The 21,917-nt window shown below is 36.3% G+C and overlaps 2 protein-coding genes across 3 annotated transcripts; both read right to left on the bottom strand.

Moving 5' to 3' along the window:
• Positions 1 to 83: 83 nt before the first annotated feature.
• Positions 84 to 5,404, bottom strand: ATAB2 (RNA binding protein). Its single transcript, XM_088209762.1, has 5 exons — positions 4,827 to 5,404; positions 4,347 to 4,416; positions 2,664 to 2,835; positions 2,137 to 2,280; positions 84 to 404 (listed from the first exon to the last, which is right to left on the bottom strand). The coding sequence occupies exons 1-5, from the start codon at positions 5,342 to 5,344 to the stop codon at positions 145 to 147; spliced, it is 1,164 nt and encodes a 387-aa protein (XP_088065888.1). The 5' UTR covers positions 5,345 to 5,404; the 3' UTR covers positions 84 to 144.
• A 755-nt stretch (positions 5,405 to 6,159) lies between these two features.
• TOPII (topoisomerase II) lies at positions 6,160 to 13,193 on the bottom strand. Of its 2 annotated transcripts, none has more exons than XM_088209538.1 (19): positions 12,332 to 13,193; positions 11,470 to 11,762; positions 11,310 to 11,376; positions 10,952 to 11,222; positions 10,646 to 10,842; positions 10,345 to 10,554; positions 10,093 to 10,206; positions 9,894 to 10,004; positions 9,635 to 9,799; positions 9,208 to 9,549; positions 8,991 to 9,124; positions 8,564 to 8,909; positions 8,301 to 8,487; positions 8,159 to 8,208; positions 7,622 to 8,050; positions 7,322 to 7,508; positions 7,167 to 7,237; positions 7,000 to 7,090; positions 6,160 to 6,831 (listed from the first exon to the last, which is right to left on the bottom strand). In XM_088209538.1, the coding sequence occupies exons 1-19, from the start codon at positions 12,896 to 12,898 to the stop codon at positions 6,320 to 6,322; spliced, it is 4,344 nt and encodes a 1,447-aa protein (XP_088065664.1). In that variant the 5' UTR covers positions 12,899 to 13,193; the 3' UTR covers positions 6,160 to 6,319. The 2 variants fall into 2 exon arrangements, with proteins under 2 accessions (XP_088065664.1, XP_088065665.1); XM_088209539.1 differs by having other exon boundaries at positions 7,340 to 7,508.
• Positions 13,194 to 21,917: the final 8,724 nt, after the last annotated feature.

The raw sequence follows: 21,917 nt of genomic DNA, 5'->3' as shown, positions 1-21,917 counted from the left end.
TGATGCTTATAATTTGAATCTGTACACACCTTGCATCTTTTCTCTTTGTATTTTCAACTCAGAATGGATTGGGATCGCTAAAATTGTTTGAAAAAGAAATATGTTTAAGAGAAGTGTAATGGAAATCCATGGGATGTTATTGAATTATACAGGAGGTGGTGGCAAGTCTAATAAAAGCCAAAACCCAACACAATCATCGGAATCCAAATCCTCTTGGATGGCCAAGAAATGTAAACCTCCACAGGCTTTTTTCGCTGCTTCCCAAGCTTCGGCTTCACTAGTTGTTACGGGTGTTTTCTTGTAAGTCACATAAGTATATCGTGTAGAAACTCCCACAGATAGAATCAAGCATGCCCGAGAAATATCTGCCTCGATTGAGCATACTTCCAATCCATTCATCCAAGCTGCAAGAATACATGTGAAATTCGGTCAATCAATTCAAGATGATCATACAATTCGCACCAAACTAAGCAACACCTAAATGCCTATCATGAACTTGTATTGAAACTGTCTTCTTAATGTTGGATTACAGTTCTTTATATCAAGATGTTGTAGTTTTTACTAAATGGATATTGAATCCGATTAGATACATTACAAGGCAAAATTATTAAAAAATTACAGAGTTTCCTGTTAAATTTAAGAAAGTATAACAAGATTTTAAAAATAAAAATTGTTTGATTCATAATTCAAAAGAACATTAAGAAGACATGACAATAGTTTATTTGAGTTAAACTTCTGTTAACTTAGATTAAATGCCCAACAAAATAATTGTGATCACTAGCTTCTTTCTTTCTTCCTCACTTTAAAAGAATAATCTTCTCAGTTTTCCTTAACCTACCATCCTCTTTCCTTTTTTTTTTCTTTTTCTTTTCGGAGTAATGTTCTACTCCTCGTTTCACCATGACAAAGAGACCAAATTGCCCCCTCTCTTGCTCGGATATCTCTCTCTCTCTCGCTCTGCTACACAAAACGACCCCCTCTTCCACCACCTGTACTCCCTCTCACCATTTTCTTCCCCCCTGCAATCTTCCACCCAATCCAAGTGCAGTCTACACTTGAATTTCACAAGCCTTAAGCCTTTCTTCTTCTTCCTTTAGTGCAATCTAAAGTCTCACCAGCATATCCTCTCAACCTAACTAGACTGCCTCTGCTCTAGACCCAACACTGGATCCTACCGATTTCTGCTTATTCATCATGTTTTCAAGCTTAAATCTCCCTTGCACGTTCTACTCCCCAGGGACAAAAATGTCACCTTTGCTAAGCAAGTGTCAGTTATCCAGTCTTGAAGTCCTGAATCAAGTCTGTTGCCATGGATACAACCTTTATTGTGACTCTGCAGGCTGCTAGGCCTGCAATCCACCATTTGAGGCACCAGCCTTTGCCCCAATGGTGAGGATTTACAGCTTCCCATAGGTTTGAAGCAAATAGACCAATTTGCAAGACCACACCCATATGCATGCAGAAGGCCAAGGTGGGAACAAATATGTAAATGACCATTATATGATACCATTTCGGTTGGTGAATATCTGAAGAAAAGTAGCCTTTGAGATGACAACAATTGGAAACCATGATGGGATTTTCTTTTGCTGGGTCCTGACAGGGCATCGGAAAGTTAAGAATCCTCATTCTCCTGAGGACTAACCAACTCAAGTGAGTTCGTTAGAAACAATGATGGGATTTGATCTTTGAGGGAGAGTTGCATATTTTGCTGAGAACTTTAACAGGCAAACAGGTTGATATGCTTCCTTGGAAACTACTTTTTGCCAAAAATAGAAATGCATATTTTTAAATATTATTTAGACCAATAAAAATAAGAATCCACACGGGGGTTTCTTATGTATAGAAAGGAAAAGAGACAAAGGAATAGGAGAAGACAAAGGAAAAGGAGTATAGCAGGAATCTATCTTAAATTTAACAGAGTTCAAGGTTTTTAACCGGTTAAATTAACTCATTTCTGTGCATATTTTAAAGATGTAGTTGTATTTTCAAAAATTAGCATTATCAGTTAAATATATAGTTTTTTAAAGAAAATTTAATGATTATATTTTAATTTAATAGCAAGTTCTCATACAGATTTTTGTGGTATGATAGTGAAGTTGAATGAGAATTCAGGAAATGGAGAATGAGAATACATACCTGCCAATGGTTTTGCTCGTGAAGATGCAACAGCTAGTCCTGGTATCAATGTCTTATTGTCAATCTCAATTCCAAGTAAATCCAAATCTAGACTTGCACCAAACACGAACTTGGTCTCGAAGGATGAGATCTCTTCTTGGATAGCTGACAGGAAATAAAATCAGTACAGCAAGGAAAACACTGCTTATAACTTGTGGCAAAACTAGATGTATGACAGTTAACTGTTAGTTACTGCAATGACTGTTGCAAAGCTATAGTTATTTTTTTCTTTTCTGAAATATAACGTATGAATTGTATTTATATAAGCACCAAAGGGATGCCGTCCATGTACAAAATTTACAAATCAATCAATATATCAACAAGTTCCACAAAGTCACAGTTATGCAGTCCGCATCGTCATTGATAAAAACAACTGAATGATGCAATATTGTAAGTGTTCTATTGACCAACTTGTTAGAAATAACTAGTTAGGAAAACGATATTATTTCCGTTCATGTTAATAATGGCAAAGGTTGCTACCAACCTACCTGAGAAAGGTAATTGTACAAATGCCCATTTTTCTCCAAACAAGTTCTCTGGAAGGTCCATTGGGAACGGATTATCTAAGACCAGAAGTGGCTTAGATCCTTTCTGAAAACCAGGATGACGTGTGTATATTGTCTTGTAACGCTCCTCTAACCATAAGAGCAATGACAAACACTGAAAATGGTGAAAGCAACAGTAAATAACAAATAATACAGAATGAAGTGATGCAGAATGGATTAGTTTTAGCTTACCTAAATAGAATTATAAAATAAAAAACTACTACGTCATTTTTTTTTTGAAATAAAAAGTGTTATGTATATCATTACTTACAAGCAACAAGGGGTGGTAAACCCATTCACAAAAAGAATTTACAATTTAGTTAACATATCAATTAGGTCACTGAGATTCTCAATGGAATACAAATGTTATTAATCAGCACCCCAAGGGACTAGAACCATCTCTCTCTAGTTCTATCTATATCCTCTTCTGCTCCCTAAAAAACTCTTCTATTCTTCTCATTCCAAACAACCCAAAAGATAGCTAGAGGAATGAGTCCTAAAAACTTCTTTCAACTTGCAACACCATTCCAAGCCCATATTTCATCCTTGACAGATGCCAGCACCCAATTGTACCCAGGATCCCAAAAACCATAGATCATAGACTGTATGCAATATGACACTGCAGAAGAATGTGATCACAAATTTCTTCCGCATTTTTGCAAAGACACCACTAGTTACCATAGTCTTCCCTTGTCTCATAAGCTTATCTATAGTCAAAATGCTTCCATGAGTTGCTTCCCACGCGAAGAAAACAATTCTTGGAGGTGCACTCAATCTCCATATCTGTCTAAAAGGAAAATCTTTTTTTTCAGACTCTCTTAAAGATACTTGAAGAAAGATCCCACCGTGAATTTACCCGTAGGGCTAAGAGTCTGAAGAAGTAGATCTTGATCCTCATTGAGTGAGATTGAAGACAAAACACTGAACGGTTCATATTTATCAATCTTCTAATCATTGAGATTACGCATCACATCCACATTCCACTCCCTCCTATTCTCTCCCTCACTGAACACCTCTTTAACAGAACTGTCTTTATCATGTTCTATAGCAAAAAGTTGTAGGCTTCCCCATCAGTCCAAATGTTGTACCAGAAGCATACCCTTTCCCATCTCCCACTCTCCACTTAAGACACTCCTGAAATTTCTCCCTCCTAATACATATCCTCTTCCACAACCCTGTCCTAGACGGTCTCGTCGATGCCCTGGAAATCTCCCTCTATCCATGGTGCCATCCTTCGCCTCAATAACTCTCCTCCATAAAAATACCTCATTTCTTCAAAAAGTGCCACATCCACTTCATCTGAAGCACCTGGTTCATCTAATATACAAAGCACTCACGTCATCCTGGCTTTCACTAAAAGTATTATTATAGTTTTTATAATTTTAGAAACTGGTTTTCAGAAAGGACCCAGTTTCTTGAATGAGTGGAAGAACCTATAATTTTATTATAAAATTATAGTAATGCTATGTTCAATAATTGGTTCTTAACTTTGTTGGTTTAATAATTTATGGTATCATTTGGTGGCAGTTCTGTTACTACATCTCACGTTATTTTAAAGAAAAATTAAAATCTGATGCAGAAAAGGAAGGAAAACAATTGTAGCCACTTTCTTAAATCAGCACTTACCCTCTTACTAGGAACTGGCTTTATTCCAAGCTCTGTACTTGCTTTTGTTATAATTGTTTGCATCTGTGACCTAAAAACCCACTCAAAGAAGTAGCAAACCGAGAACACCAATAAACTCGTCAGCAACATAGACACACATATATATTCATGTCATGTATACGATAATATATACATATGTAGGTAACAGAGTACCATGACATTCACCTAAAGAAGCGAACTTTCTGAGGTATAGAGACACCCAGTTGCTCAGATATTGAAACAATGATGTCTTATATACTCATCTTACGTATATGATACTTAATTATGTACATATACTGGTAGCAAAGTACCATGAAATTCACCTAAAGAATCGAACTTTCTGAGGTATGGAGACACCCAGATGCTCAGATATTGAAACAATAGCGTCTTATATACTCATCCTACGTATATAATACTTAAATATATACATGTATATAGGTAGCAAAGTACCATGAAATTCACCTAAAGAAGCGAACTTTCTGAGGCATGGAGACACCCAGTTGCTCAGATATTGAAACAATGGCGTCTTTGAGGGTAATACTGTTGATAACATTGTTGGGGAAATACTTGGTGTACTGAAGTGAAAGTGAAGCGTCACAAACCACCAGCTCCCACATCTTCTTCCCTCTGGCATCCAGAATGGGTCTCGAGCAGAAATCCAGCTCCCACTCTGTAATGCTGCTTGGATCGGTTTCCGGGTCAAGGTAACTCAGTTCTGCAGTTGGGTCATCTTCAATTTCATCGAATTCCACTTGTTCTGGAACTGAGAGGGAGCTTTCGGGTAATGATTCGGGTCGATTATGGCGTCGGGTCAGTGAGATTTTCGAGGGGAAGAGAGGGGTTTTGGAGAGATTTGAGAGAGAAAAGAAGTTGGGAGTGATGGGTTTGTGAGGTTGGAGCGGTGCAGTTGTGTTGATTCTTGTGGGATTGAAGGTTAGAGTAGTAGCCATGGAAGCTCTGCGGAAAAAGCTCCACGACATGCTAGTTATCTACAGAACATGTATTTTCTTGTTTAAACAAAAAGATGTCAACCGGGTTAGACGGTTCAATTAAAAATATTAAATGAAATAATAACTGATTTTCCTTTGGTATTTTTTTATTAAAAGATATACAAAATAATTTTAAATATTAAAGGAGTTAATTATTTAATTTCCTTGACTAAATTTATATAAAAATTTGATCAAATATTTTTTTTTTTAAAATAATTTATTCGTAAGATATAATTGTACGACATCGTTAAAATATTTTTGTGAAAGAAACACGGTCGCGTGCATGCCTAAAACTGTTGTTTATCAATCTACACGTAAATTTTGCTCAAAACTTTTACTATATTCTTATCACTAAAGTGTTTAAGTGAAAAAAATACGACCGTGTGTCTACCAAACACGATCGTATCGTCTCTACAACAAGAAAATCAACAGAATGCCAAAAAAAAAAATAGTACATAATATAACAAAATTATATAAAAATTAAGCTAAATTCAATAAAAAAATTCTACATTTAATTCAACATTAATTTATATGATTGTAAAATAATTTTATTAATTAAACTAATTAAATGAAATTTCATCATGTTATACACATATATAATTCATGATTTAAATAAATGAATTAACTATTATAATCATTTATTATACAAATTAAATTCTAATATAATTCATTATTATTATAAAACCAAATATTGTTGAAAAATTCATAATTGGATAGAAAATTATTCGATATTTTCCCTCTTCTTTCTAAATTATTTGCAATTTGTGTAAATTCATACACGTAATGCTTAAAGTAGTTATTGCAAATTATCAAAATAGAGCTTTCTTGATCACTTCACATAACATTCATTACATTCTGCTTCACAACACCATTAAAATGAAGGAGAAAACAAGCTTTCAATTTTCCCATTCAAATTCCAAGTTCCAGTTCCTCTAGAAGAAAATGTATATACATATGTATATGTAACTAATCATCTTCATCAACGTCAATAACATCAAAATCAGAATCATCACTGGCCTTTTCACTCTCAGAGTCGCTCACCACATATTTTACCCTTGTACGGTTTCCTCTTTGTGGTCTTGGTCTTGCAGGGATCACCATTTCAGAAGCTTCAGAGTTTAGGGAAGAAGCAGAACCCTGCAATTCTCCACTTTCACTTGTCTCCTGCTCTGAACTAACTTCGCTTAAAACAGAACCACTTTTCTTATTGAATGGAGATGCTCTCATCTTCCTCATTTTCTTCTCTGGAGAAACCCCTGGGTTTTCTGCAGGCTTCAACATTTCTGTTACAAGCTTTTGACCTAATCCCTGAGACTTCTTGGTGGCTGGGCCTCTCTTCCTTGCTGGTGCCGGGGGCTTAGCAGCAGCTGCCTTGGATTTATTTGCAGCTGGTTTCCTACCTCCCTTCTTTCCTGCTGCTGCAGGGGCAGCTACCTCAATGTCATCTTCTGTTTGTTGGGTTACTTCAGGTTCTATAGCTATAATACAAACAATATTGTTTGTAAGTGACAACTTGCTAGCAGAATATCACTAATCCTAAGAGTCTGAAGATACTTGAAAAAATAACCAAAATGTATCTTTGAAGGACAACCATGTGAGGCAACTGTTTTTCTCATTTGGATGTAAGGAGGGAAAAATGAGCTTACAAATAGAACGGTCTGAAGAGGAGGAGGAGCTAAAATTGTATCGAGCAAGCCGTTGAGCTAAATCAAGCATCTCTTCTTCCTCACCCTCCTCCTGGAAATAGGGAGAATTGACGTTATAAGTCTGGAAGGATCAAAATTTCAAAATGGAAGGTAGAAATAAAACAGACCTTCTCTGGAGCAGGGGGCGGCTTCTTAGAGCCTGCTCTACCTCTTGGTTTAACGACCTCGGGAACTTTATCTGAAAAAAGCAAGCAAGAAAGAAAAATAAATAGTTAGGTGGGAAAGAAAGTTGTATTAAAAATTACAATTATTTCAGGTTCACCTGTTTTCATTGCAGTACCAGCTATTCCAACATTCTCTGCTATTTCAACATCATTGATTTTTTTGTTATCCTTCCTTGGCTTTTTCGCGGCTGCTTGTTTACGAATCTTCTTACCAGATCCATTTCTTAGTTTATTCTGCATTTCCTTTCTAGCCTCCTCTGCTTGAGCATCACCTTTGTCCAGATTCTGAAACAATACAGAAAATGGTCAACAATCACTTGCATTGAGGTTCTAAAACCAAGGACTCAAAAGGCAGAACAAAAAAGAATCTAAATGAAAATTTTTTTTCTTCTACCCACATCAAGTTCCTTCTCAAGAGCATCCAAATCTTTAACCCACAAAGTCTTTGGGGTTGCCCTTCGCAACTCCTCTACTTCCTCATTCATTTTGTCCCTGCAAGCACATAACTCCTGCACTTTCTCAAGAGTCAAGGTTCCAATTGCCAACGACAGCAAATAATCATAATCTGTATCAGGTACAACACTATAGCCGGCTGGCTCCTCATTCTCTTCAGCTTCTTCAGTATCACGGCTTGCCCCAGCAACTACTGCTTCAACCGACTTGCATCTTTTTGGATAAGGAGTGAAACCTTTTCTTTCCAACTCCAGAAACAAATCAGCTTTCTTTCTATTGCTCACAATGATGTCTCCACTCACAACTGCAAGTATAAATCTAACTTTGTTTTCCAATTTCAACAACTCCATCTCAAGATTTTCAAGAAGAACTTTCTGCATAAATCATATAGAAAGGGAAGTTTCAGTCACATCTTGGTTCTAGAAGAACAGATGAAATCTTCAAGGAAGGCTGACAATTTCTAGCGGCAAAATGACATTTACCTTTCTTTTCTCATAAAATTCAAGCCTAAGGTGAAAGAAATCTTCTAGAACTGAAAAGAAAGAGATGTCAAGCATTAGTAAAACAAACAAATCAGTTTTCATAAAGTAAACCTTATCAACTTCCATGGTTATAGGCTCATACTTTGCTCTGGGGTGTCATATTTCTTAATTACGCCCTTTGGATCAAAAAGGTGCATGTTACTCGTACTAATTGTTGTAGTGAGCTTAAATTTCTTCAGCAAACCCTCTTGCTTGGCAGCCATCATGTTCCCCTCTGACATGATAAGCTCAAAATCCACAGTTGTATCATCACTGTACTCCTTGATATTCTGCAACAAGGAGGATTTACCTATGACAAAGAAGCTACAGGCACTACAACACAACATGTTGATATATGGTTTTTACCTGTATGAATGGTCCACTATCTGTTTTAAGGGAACGTAAATATTCCCTAAAGTCATCGGTCCACCTTCGAATTGGTAGCTCTCTGATGCGAAGTGTTGTTTCATCTACCTCTTCTATGATTCCAGTAACAGTGTACGTAACTCCACCCTCCTTGGTTGCAGATTTTTCAATTGTTCCTTTAAAGCCTCTGTACCAAGGATGCATAGGCACCACTTCTTCACCATTCAATAAGCGTCTAACATTAGCAACAATCTCTCTTGGGTTAAAATTAGGTATATAAGAACTCCACCCAGTTCCAATTCCTTCACTACCATTGACAAGAATGGATGGTATGATTGGTATATACCTGAATTATAGCACATAAGTTAGAGATTAGCAAAACTTTTACAAATCATTTCCTGTTTCTTCCCTTTTAATATTGACTTACCAAGTTGGCTCAATGCATTGCCCATCTTCATTCAAGTAATCAAGAAGGACATCATCATCCTTCGGGAACAAGAGTCTTGTAATTGGAGAAAGCTTAGTAAAAATGTATCGAGCACTGGCAGCATCTTTGCCTCCCTGTATGTCACACAAAAACCAGATAAGATCAAAATTGATAAGACCTAGTCTAACTTTAAGAAGTTAGATGAGATGAAACTCACTGAGGTACGAGTTCCAAATTGACCAAGTGGCTCAAGAAGGTTAATGTTATTACTGCCTACATAATCCTGTGCCATCCCAATGATGGTGTTTGCAAGACTCTGCTCACCATGATGGTAAGCAGAATGCTCAGACACATAACCAGAAAACTGAGCAACTTTCGCTTCTTTTACAAAATTCCTCTTGAAAGAGCAAAAGAGGATCTTCCTTTGACCTGGCTTTAAACCATCAACCATCGATGGGATTGACCTTTGAAGATCAGCCATAGAAAATAAGATAAGCTCTTTGTTAACAAAGTCACTATATTTTATGTACTTCTCCTTCTGATCAAGGTGAGTACCAGGCTGCAAAAATAGAAGGATATTAGATACATTTTTCATAACTAGATGCACTAAATAAAAGCTTAAATAGCTTTGGCAAGCATCAGACCTCAAACTTCAGAAGCCAATTTTTTCTAGCTTCTATTTTCTTTTTACTGAATGCAAGCTCGATTGCCTCTCCATCTTGGTCATCTTCCCAAACAAAATCTTTTTTGTGCAAATCAAGATTTCCAAAATATTCCTTCCCCTCCTTTGATGTGCTTGTTCCCAACCCCTACAACACAAGGACAGAAGAAAAATCTTACAGGTAATGACCCCAAATGACAAGTCTTCTTCAGTTGTTTTCTAATTTTATTGCAAAGGCAAACCTTATAATACTTGATAGACCATCCAGTTGCATTGCCTCTCAAACTTTGTTTCCATTCTTCATACTCAGGCATGGAGTAGAAGGATAGCACTCTGCCATTTTTTTGGGTTGCCTGCAAAATAATTTAAGTACCGAGTATGAAAGGATTGTTCGGGCACGAATAATTTTATTGAGCACAAGCTAGAAGCTGTTATACGAACCTTCACTATAGGAGTTATGAACTCAACTAAGAAGGATGGAACTCTTAGCAATGATGGCCAGAAAGAGTGGATGAAATTGATTAATAGTCCCTTAATGTGAGAACCATCATGATCCTGAACAAGCAAAAAACATTGATAATTTTTGTTAATCTAACTAGCAGAAAGAATTGTGGTCCTCTAAGCTTTGGACTGAGATAGTTGAACAATTCGTTGCCCAAGAGTGAAAAAAATTTGAAATTGCTAGACACTAACCTGGTCAGTCATTATCATCAAATGGCCATATCGCAAAGAACTGATGTTTTCATACTTCATATTTTGCTTCAATCCAAGAATCTTCTTAATGTTCTCTATTTCCTTATTATTAGTGACCTGGTTAGCGCTGGCTTCTCTAACATTTAGCAATTTACCCCTTAAGGGGAAGACACCATAGAAATCTCGTCCCACAACAGACAAGCCAGCCATCTACATGCACTCAATTATGTTAGAATTTCACACAGAACTAAAAAGTTGAAGTATGCTGAAATGAGCTACAGTATAGATAATCTCAACTTACTGCTAGAGCCTTGGCTGAATCTCCTTCTGTTAAAATCAATGTACACTTGTGAGAGTTCCTCCCTCCAGCTTCATTGGCATCCTCTAGTTTCTCAACTAGAACTTTTACTGTCTTTGCACCATCCGTTTTCTTTAGCTCTTTGCTTTGCTTGAAATTTGCCCAAGCCAGCAAATTGTCCACTATTCCGGACTTTGCCACTGAAATTTAAATTAGTAAAGGTAGTTAGGAAAAGGGTCTTAAGAAGGCTAGTCTTGTGCCTTGTGCCTTGTGCCTTGTACAGTCAACCAAATGAAACATACGACAAACCTTTCTTCATAAAATCCTCAGAAAGTTCACATTTCGACCCAAAACTGCTCTGACGAAGAGTTAAAGTTTCCTTTGTTTGTGAATCGAAAGCAGGGTTGTCAACAAGACTGTTGACAAAAACCCATAAGTGGTTCTTTACATTATGAGCTTTGACATTAGCATTCTTGTTTTTCTTATTCACAACACCCATCACATAATTAGATATCTGATTGCTAACGTAATCAACGTGAGTTCCACCCTTGATTGTTGCAATTCCATTAACGAAGCTTACCTGGTAAACAAAGCATAGTATAACCAATCTAAGAATTTGACAATTTTACATATTCCGGCTATGATTCAGACAGCGGCAGATGTTTACCTGTTGAAACTGCCCTTCACTAAGACTTACACAGACTTCCCACCTTTCATTTACTTTATCTGCAATCCTGATCCGAAAAAATACACTCATTTGAATAAACAACTTCTCTTGATAAAGTGGAGGATAACCAGTATAATTAGTCAACATTAATAGAATGAACCTTGGGAGAGGATCTGATCTTGATTTATTGGCAGTTTTTAGGTAGAGGTCCACATAATCGAGGAATGATTTTACTGGAACTCGTTTTCCATTGAGCTCAACTTTCACCGTCTTTCCTAGACATCCAGCTAAGTCGAAAACTCTCTTTCTCATCAAAGCGACAACATCATCCTCAAGGTGGGTCATATTAAATTTTTTCAAGTCAGGCTTGAATGACACCTTAGTCCAGTTCTCGCCCCCCTTACACTTACTTATGACGGGCTCACTTTTCTTGCCCATGTTGTTTGAGAAGACCTTCAATCACAAATACAATTTATTCATTAACAACGATTTATACAAACTTACAACGGCATTCTTAACAATGATTTAAATCTTGAAAACAATTGATACATTAGCTTTCTAGTAGTCCAGTAACAAAAGGATTATGTCATTTTAATCATGAGAAAGGTTGAGCCTAAGTGCGATAGCAAATCATAACAGAGAAGGCTGCGTGGAATCCCAAGTCAAAACTTGTTGTTTGATCGAAAATTTTGTTACAAAATTAGATGCCCAATATCAAAGAAGAGCACATTACCAATTCTATGCAATATATTATAACTAATTTACTTGGGATTTACTAGACATAAAGCAAAAACCAATGGGTCCTTACAGTCTGAAAGCTAAAAACAAAAAATTAACACAAATCAAATGTGCAATCACGTTGAAGATGAAAAGAGAGTTAAACCCTCAAAAACGGAGTACAAAGAAACCGATTATCTGATTAAAATATCCACGAATAAGATAAATCAAACCATAAATCACCTCATAACCACTATGAGAATCAAAGTATATGAGAAATGATAAAAAGAAGAAGCAGCCAGTACCTGCTTATACTTCCGCTGCCTTTTACCATCAGCAGTTTCAATAATAAACTCCGTGGAGAAGATATTTGTGAGCTTAGCTCCATATCCATTTCTTCCACCGGTCGTCTTCTTCTCTGAATCATCATAGTTACTACTAGTCAACAGGTGCCCGAAAATCATCTCAGGCACATAAACACCCTCCTCCTGGTGAATCTCAACAGGAACTCCGTCCCCGTTGTTGAACACGCTGATTAGGTTCTGCTCCACATCAATCACAACCTTCATGGAATCCATTGACGGATCCCTCTGCTTGTTATCGGCCGCATTGACGAGAATTTCATCAAATATTTTGTAGAGCCCAGGCACGTAGGTAACAGGGCGATGAACCATCTCCTCGTTCTCGTAGACCCAGAGGTTCTGAGTGTGCTTCTCGATGGAGCCGATGTAGGTATCTGGTCGCAGCAGAATGTGCTCCAGCTGAGTCTTCTTCTGGTAGGTCTCCTCGATCGTCTTCTGCGACGCCCGTGGACCAGGCGCCACATTCGCGTTATTGCTGCTCTGCAACGGGAGCTTCTGATCCATTGCCATGGAGAAAAATGGAGATTCTGCAAGCAATCTAGAGGGAGAAAGCAGACAGTAAAGTAGTAGAAATGCAAAATCCCAAAGTTTATAAAGAGAAAAGACAGAGAAACGGGGAACAGTTTCTGGATTGGTTTTGAAATGAGAAACAATGAAAGGTTCAAATCTAAAAATAAACCAGAGAAATCAAGATACTCTTGAAGAATTTGCAGAGAGAAACAAGAAGATTGGGTGACATTTGGAAAAATCTAGGGTTTGTTCTGAATGAGAGCGACACGGAGATGGTGTCTCGTAAAGGAGGCCAAGATGGAATGAAGAGAAATAAAAAGAAGTAAACGGTCAATTGCGATCAGAGATTTGAATTTGAATTTGAATTTGAATTCAAATTTTGGGCGGGAGATTTTTGTGCTATTATGAATGATTTAATCTTTAACAATTTATAAAATACTCTAATAACAAAAAAAAAAAGTAATTTAATATAATTAATTCATTATGTTAAATGAGTAAAATTCAGAAACAAAATAATATTATAATAAATTTAAGCTCAATAAAATATTTATTAATGTTGTTAATTATGAAAATTTTAATTTCCTCTAATTAAATTTCTTATATTACCAAAATAAAATTTTGAAAGTAAACTAATTAATGTAATAATTACTTGAAGTCTAATTTCATTAGGATATTCATCGGTTAGATGTCTCACGTGCTCCTTTTCATAACAAGTTAAAATAAAAAGTATATATATAACACAACTTATTATATTTGCTGGTAAAATATTTTCGGACAATGTTCATCAAGTTTACAAATTTTTTTTATAGTATCAAACAAACATTTAAGATTCAATTTACTCGTGTTACTCAGTTCTTTCTCAAAGACTTGTTGCTCTTTCTTCATCTCAAAAACCGATTTTATTATTCTTTTTTAGTTCATTAAGTTGATGACATTATTGTAATAAGAAATCAAACATTAAGCAAACTACATTACTTTCTTAACAATAAAATCTTACTTAATTAAAAAGTCAATTCATTCTTTTATAGTGCAAATAGTCTACTATGTATACTTACAAACAAAGATGTCAAATCCAAACGGTGTTTTATTCTTATGACAATGATTGCATTCTAGTCAGAACTAGTGATGTAATACTTCATTTACACATTGAAAAAATATGTGATTGTTGAGTTTTATAATAATTTAAGTCACATTTTACAAATAACTTGAACTTAAACCTTTAAAAACTAATTATTTGAGTCTAAAAGATCGTTGGACTAGTAGTGTTTAAATCTCGAATATTAGAAATAGTTTTAAAGTGTCTGTCATCTTGGTGACTCAAGTTGATATGATTTCTGTAGAAGTCCAAACCCCTATAAGGAATTTGGAGCGTATACCATAGTAATAGTAAAATAAATAATACTGAAAAAATTTTATTTAACGAAAGTATTTAAAGTTTAAAGATTACATTCCTTATACGTTTAATTAAAACGGCCAAATAGGGGCTATGAGAATACTTTGGAACTTAAACGGAAAAGAAAACATTAATGATAAATATGATTAACCTCTACTCAAAATCGACGAAACGAAAAAAGTAATTCTTTAGCTGGCCTCTTGCTGTTCGGAATCTGAGTCTTGGTCGTTCTGATTTGGAATGGTTAATAAGGGGGTGATCTACACTAACTTAATAAGAATATCAACGCCTTACAACAGATGCAAAAAATCAAAGGGTTGTAAAAAACATAAAACAACAAATGGAGCACATTTTTAATAGAACTCGAATGCTAGTGCATTTATTATTTATTTTACTGAAAATGTTAGCATTTTTTCAACTAACCTGTAACTTCTCAAATGCCATACATTAAGATAAAAATAAAAATAAAAATATAATAGTGTACATTTCAAAAGATGTATAACATTTGGTTCTTCACTATTTTCCCAAAGTCAGATTCTTTACTATGTCCATCACTACTATATCATTTTATATTTCCCTACCGGTGTCACTAGGGGTCCATAGGGATCTTCACTACACGTGAATACAAACACTTTCTTTGTAATTAAATAGTCATCTCCATACCCTGTCCAGTAATGGATGCCACAACTAATAATGGCCTAAATACCCCGTCTGGTATGAGCAACACTTATAAACTCCTAACCTCATCCGACATTGGACTTTCTAGCTTCGTACGATTGAAGGTAACGTCCATGGTAGGGTTCACCCTATGTATCAAGTCCGTACACTTTTTTCCATGATACCTGAAAAATCATTTTATTTAACAACATTAATTTAAGCATACATTTTTTTTTATTTACTATTTAGCCCCCAATGACACATATGCCCATATCCCGAATAACATAAGAGTATGAAATTTATATTTCAGAATACGTGAGTGAATAAACTCATAAAAGAGGATAAAATAGGGTATTAGAATAGGAACTTTTAATGTCACAATATGATGAATAAATAATGAAATGAATAAATCAAGGTGAAATTAAGTATAGTAGGACGTGATAATGAAACAGAATGAAATAGGATACAATGACTCATACATGATTAATATATTGATTCTAGATAGATGTAAAATAAGAATATTAGAAAATATATTATGCTGACTGAGTAGACATAGATTAAGGTAAATAAATTAAAGTAATTTAAAATAAAACAAATAAATAAATAGGCACAATAAAGTGATTATAGAAATAACTAACACAATTAAACTAATGACACATATAGATTAATCGATTACTAGCTCCATCGGCAACTTGTATTTAATTAATCAAGAGATCGCCAAACTATTTTTAATTTTCTGTTTATTATTAATTTAGCTTTAATTTAATTATAGTAAGGGAAATAATGATGGATTCTTACATTGGGTTGGTGTCCAAAATAATGACTTTTTCACTACAGTTCTTGATGGTTCCTGATTCTTGGATTTCTTGGATTTTCTTGGTAAGATTGAAAGTGTACATCAAAATGGCGTGAAAATATACAAGGAACAACAAAATCGGGTTGGGGTTTCAGCGTGGCGACACCACCGTGCTCCGTCGCCTGGTTCTCCTTCTCTGGTGGTTCTTCATGTCGGTCAAATTGGTCTTAGCCGGTTCTTGGTAAAAATATATTTAAATCGTGGTGAGGGGGTAATTTTCAGCGAAATGAGGGAAAAAATAGAGCGCTACCAGTGGTTTCAGTCCTCCGGTGAGGCAACTCAGTCGAGCTTCGTCGTTCATTCATCGCGGTTTACGGCTTCTCTCAGTCACTCGGTGTGTTTTTGGTGTTCTGACACGGTGGTGCAGGTGTTCCTCCAGTGGCTGAGTCGCCTTCTGGCCACCCTTCTTCTTTTTCTCCAACGGGTGCGTCGGCTAAGATTTGGGGAGCCGAGTAAGAGAGGTTTAAATACCTCTCTTTCCCTAATCCTGGTTGTTCATTTGGGTTGACGTGGAGCACCAGGAGTCGTCCGATCTCACTTATTTATAAAAAAAATCTGAACCGTTCGATTGAAGACACGTGGGCTATTCAGGAAATTGATCTGGATAGTTCGTGTGTGCGGGAGTGGTCCCAAGCCATTCAATCAGCGTGGCACGTGAATTGTTCATGTGGCTTCCCCTCTGGAGCCCGTGTCGACGTGTCCACTACGCAGCGTGCAGTAATTCATCGTGCCGCTGAATAGGCATACATGTGGCCCATATTTTTTCTTTTTGCAATTTGACCCATGCTTTCAAAATTTTCTTTCAAACATACCTTCCGTTATTTATAGTTTGGCCATGGCTTCTAAAATTCATTTTCAAGGACGCCCAAAATATACATTTTTCAAAATTAATAAAAATGATTAAAAATTGTTAGAATTATGACACATGAAAGATGTTATGGACTATGAACAGTTTTGGAGGCAGTACTAGTCTATAGGCGGATATTTCAATTCTGTCCAAGATCTCAAAAGGTATGATTAACTAAGGATTCAATTTCTCTCTCTTTCCGAACCTAGTGATACCCTTAGGAGGAGTGACCTTAAGAAAAACTCGGTCGCCTGTCTCCAATTCTAAATCTCTTATTAGAGTGTCTACATAATTCTTATGTCTACTCTGAGCCATTTAAATGTCATTCTTAATTTTGAAAATCTTTACTATGGTCTCATCTACAAGATCTGAGCCAATCAACTTCCTGTTACCTACTTCCTCCCAACATATTGGTGACCTACAAGGTCAACCATACAATACTTCATACAAAGCTATACCAATACTTACCTAATAACACTTATTATATGCGAACTCCAATAGAGGTAGGTGATTATCTCAGTGTCCACTGAAGTCTAGAACACAAGTTCTGAGTATATTCTCTAGTGTGTGGATAGTTCGTTCTAATTGTCTATCTATTTGAGGGTAAAATACTATACTAAGAGATAATTTCATTCACATTGCTTGTTGATCCAACATCTAGAGGTAAACTTGGGATCTCTATTTGATACAACTTTCATCAGAACTCCATGGAGTCTGACTATTTCTCGAATATAAATTCTAGCTAGCTTGTCTAAGGGATATGTTATTATGATAGCCAAGAAGTTAAAGGACTTAGTGAGTCAATCGACAATTATCTAGATCGCATCGTGTCCCGAACGTGCCTTAGGCAATCATGTTACAAAGTCTATGATGATATGTTCTCATTTTTATTCTGGAATTGGTAGCAGTTGAAGTAGCTCACCTGAGAGTTAATGCTCTACCTTTACCTATTGACATGTAAGGCATTTGGAGATGAAATCAACAATATCATTTCTCATCCTGCTCCACCAGAATTGGGGTCGCATACTTTAGTACATCTTGGTACTTCCTAGGTGCATAGTGAACGTTGAACTGCAAACCTTTGTCATAATGTCTCTCTTCAACCCACTATCACTAAGAAAACAAAACTTATCCTAAAATCTGAGCAGCTCATCTGCAGAAACTCAGAACTCTAAATTCAAACCCTATTTTGTATCCTTTCTAAGAGTTGCTAGAGCGGAGTAGGCCAGCTGAGCCTCATTTATTCTCTACATTAACTTGGGTTGGACTGCTAAATAAGATAGGCATGCGACCCTTTTCAAGTCTTAGAGTTGTATTTACCGTGTGACCTTTATCATTATGCACTCAAAGACTATTATATGAGCTAACATACTTATATTTTTTCTGCTGAGGGCATCAACTACTACATTACCCTTGCTCGGGTGGTACAAGATCTTACAATCGTAATTTTTAAGTAGTTCTTTCCAACACATCTGACGCATGTTGAGGTTTTTCTTAGTGAATATATATTTTAGACTCTTATGGTCCATTTAGATTTCAAATGTCTCTCCACACAAGTAATGGAGTTAGGTTTTCAAGGCGTGAATAATTGCGACAAACTTAAATCATGGGGGAAGAGGGGTAATTCTTTTCATGAACTTTTAATTGTCTAGACCTGTAAGCTATGACTTTTGGGTGATGCATCAAATGCAATTAAACCCTTGGTAGGATGCGTCATTATATACTGTATATGCACCTGTTCCATTCAGTAGAGCCAACACTAGTGTCATAGTTAATCGCTCCTTGAGTTCTGTAAAGCTTTTTTCACATTTTGCGTTCCACTCGAACTTGACATTTTTCTTCGTGACTATTGTTAGAAGGGTTGCTATACTTGAGAACCCTTCACAAACCTGCGGTAATACCCTGTCATACCTAAAAAACTTCTAATTTTCTTGACCAAGGTTAATTGCTTCTAACTCATCACTGCCTCAATTTTGTCGGGATTCACTGACACTCCATCTTTCAATACTATGTGTCTTAGGAAGAAAGTATGCTCAAGCCATAATCCACACTTACTCAACTTTGTATATAGTTTTTTCTCTCTGAGAACCTGTAAGACTTGAGTCTGATGTTGAGCGTGTTCTTCCCTACTCTTATAGGAAATAAATGATATCATCAATAAAAATTATGATAAACTGACCCAAGAATGGTATAAAGGACTTGTTCATCAATTCCATAAAGATTGCATGTGCGTTAGTCAATCCAAATGGCATAACAAGGAAGTCATAATGCCTATACCGAGTCTTAAAGGTCGTCTTAGGGATGTCTTCTACCTTGATCTTTACTTGATAGTATGCTGCATGCAGATCGATCTTGGAAATTTTTGAACACCTTGTAACTAATCAAAAAGGTCATCAATCTTGGGGATGGGTACTTGTTTGGCTCTCTGTAGTATGTGCATAATCTCAAGGTCCCATCACTCTTTCTTGCGAACGTAACTCCATCACCCCAAGGGGATATGTTGTGTCGGATAAAATCATTATCTGATAACTTTTTGATATATTTTCACAGTTCTTCCATTTCAACACGACTCATTCTGTATGGGGTAACTAAGATAGGGGTGCTAGGCTAAAAATCAATGGCGAATTCTACTTCTCAATTTACTGGCAGTCCTGGTAATTAATCAAGAAATACGTCCGGAAAGTTTCGGTGGGATATCTTGAATGCAAATTTCTTCATTGAGTTTGCCTATCGCGAAAAAAAATGGTTAAATTAAAGGCATTCGATTAAATTCAATATACTACTACCATGTGCCAACAATATCTAATATTTTATTAATTAGTGAAAGACTCTTCGTTAGGAATGTTGAATACAAGATTCTTGTGGTAATAGTCAACGGTAAGATGATACGCTGCTAATCAGTTCATCCCTAGAATTACATAAAAATTTCTCGTATATAGTGTTATTAGATTTACACTCGGTTCCCTACCTGTTATTTCTATAATACAAGCTTTGCATATAACATTCCTCAACAATATTCTATTTTCAGGTGTAGACACCAACAATGCAGAATTAAGATGTTCAGGTAGCACATTTAAATATTGAGTAAAACCATGTGAAACAAAAGAATATGAAGTACCTATGTTAATCAAAACATGTGCAAAGTGTTTGCAGATAATATATGTACTCTAAATCACATCTGGGTTGGTTTCGACATTCTGCTGGGTGAGCGTGTAGACTTTTCCCTAGACCACAGGCCTGACCTAATTCTGATATCAGGATAAAGACCCCATTCAGACCTTCTTGCCTTCTTGCCTTCATCTGTCATGCTCTCAGGAGAGTACCAACCTAACTCCAGAAATTTTGGGCATACTTCGATACTGACAAATCTCCCTAAACCAGGTGCGCAAACTCCATCTCTTTTAGATGTTAAAGATATTCTAGAAGACACTCAGCTTTGAAGGCTACCAAAAACTATTTCTAGGTAACTGAAATGAGTAGAGTAGCCTGCTTGAATTGCCACCAATGTCCTGCCTCACCTACGAGCATATATGTGGCAAAGATAACCTTTTATTCGAAAATCACCCTAAGAGTCACAAATGCCTTCTTTGTCTCTGCTAATTAGTACTTAGCTTTTTCAAAAGTGGATGCTCTTGCAAAAGTAGATGGGTTAAGTCTCTTATATCTCTCGATGTAACTCGTGTCCATCGTAGGCGGCGCTGGGTCCTGTTGGAAGGGAACTAGATTATGCTGAGGAGGAACCAGATGGCCCTGTGGTGGCACTGGGTTATATGGTGGAGGTACTGGATTGTACTGCGGTGGTGCTGGATGGTACTATAGAGGAGTCGGGTTGTACTGTAGGGGTACTGGATCCTCTCGATGTGGTGGTGGCTCATACTATGGTAGAGGCGGAGGGGGATCGTGTAACTCCCTTCTCTCCTCCCTAACCTACTGGACAGAAATTAGTCTCTTAAGGATCTCAAAGTGCTGATCAACGTTCTCCTGAAGTGATCCCTCCCGGGCTGCTCAATTTAGTAGAGTTCTTCATCTTTTCATGTTCCTTACCTACATTTCATAATAATGGTTTGAGATTCAGGTTGCATTAAATTTATTCTAACTATATGTACAAAGAATGCTTCTGAGAAATGCGATTTTGATACCAACTGTAAAAATCCAAACTCTTATCAGGGATTTGGAGCGTATAGCCCAGTAATAGTAGAATAAATAATGCTGAAAATTTTTAATTTAACAGAAACATTTAAAGTTTAGAGGTTACATTCCTTGCATGTTTAATTAAAATGCCCAAATAGGGGCTATAGGAACACTTTAGAACTTAAACAAGAAAGAAAATATTAATGATAAATATAATTAACCTCTACTCAGAATCGGCAAAGCTGAAGAGGTATTTCTTTAGCTGGTCTCTTACTGTTCAGGATCCGAGTCTTGGTCGTCCTGATCTGAAATGGTTAATAAGAAAGTGGGTGACATACATTAGTTCAATAAGAATATTAACATCTTACCACTGATATGAAAAATCAAAGGGTTATAGAAAATATAAAATGACCAATGGAGCACACTTTTAATAAAGCTCGAATGCTAGTTCATTCATTACTCGTTTCACTAAAAATGTTAGTATTTTCTCGACTAACCTGTAACTTCTCAAATGTCATATATTAAGATAAAAATCAGAATAGCAATCGAATAGTATACATTTCAAAAGACGTATAATAAAACTCGAATGCTAGTTCATTTATTACTCTATCATTTTACCTTTTCTTACTGGTGTCATTGGGGGTCTATAGGGATCCTAACTATATGTGGTTATAAATACTTTATTTGTAATCAAATGATTGTCCCCATACCCCATCCAGTAATGGGCGCCATAACTAATAACTGCCTCAATACCCTGTCCGGTATGAGCAGTACTTATAAACTCCCAACCTCATCCGGTATGCGACTTTCCAGCCCCCTACGACTGAGGATAATACCCACGGTAGGGTTCATCCCATGTACCAACTCTGTATATTTTTTACTATGACACCTGGTAAGCCCTTTCATTCAACAACATTAATTTGTGCATACCTTTCTTTTTATTTACTATTTAGCCCCCAATGACATGTATGCCTGTATCCCAAACAACACAAGAGTAAGAAATTCATATTTCAGAACACGTGAGTGAATAAACTCATAAAAAAAGATAAAATAGGGTATTAGAATAGGAATTTTGAACGTCACAATATGATGAATAAACAATAAAATGAATAAATCAATGTGAAATTAAGTATAG

Source organism: Carica papaya, chromosome 8, assembly GCF_054855325.1.
Source record: "Carica papaya isolate Zhongbai chromosome 8, ASM5485532v1, whole genome shotgun sequence".
NCBI classification, from domain to species: Eukaryota; Viridiplantae; Streptophyta; class Magnoliopsida; order Brassicales; family Caricaceae; genus Carica; species Carica papaya.
The sequence above is the reverse complement of the archived record's forward strand: the minus strand, read 5'-3'. Positions and strand labels throughout refer to the sequence as shown.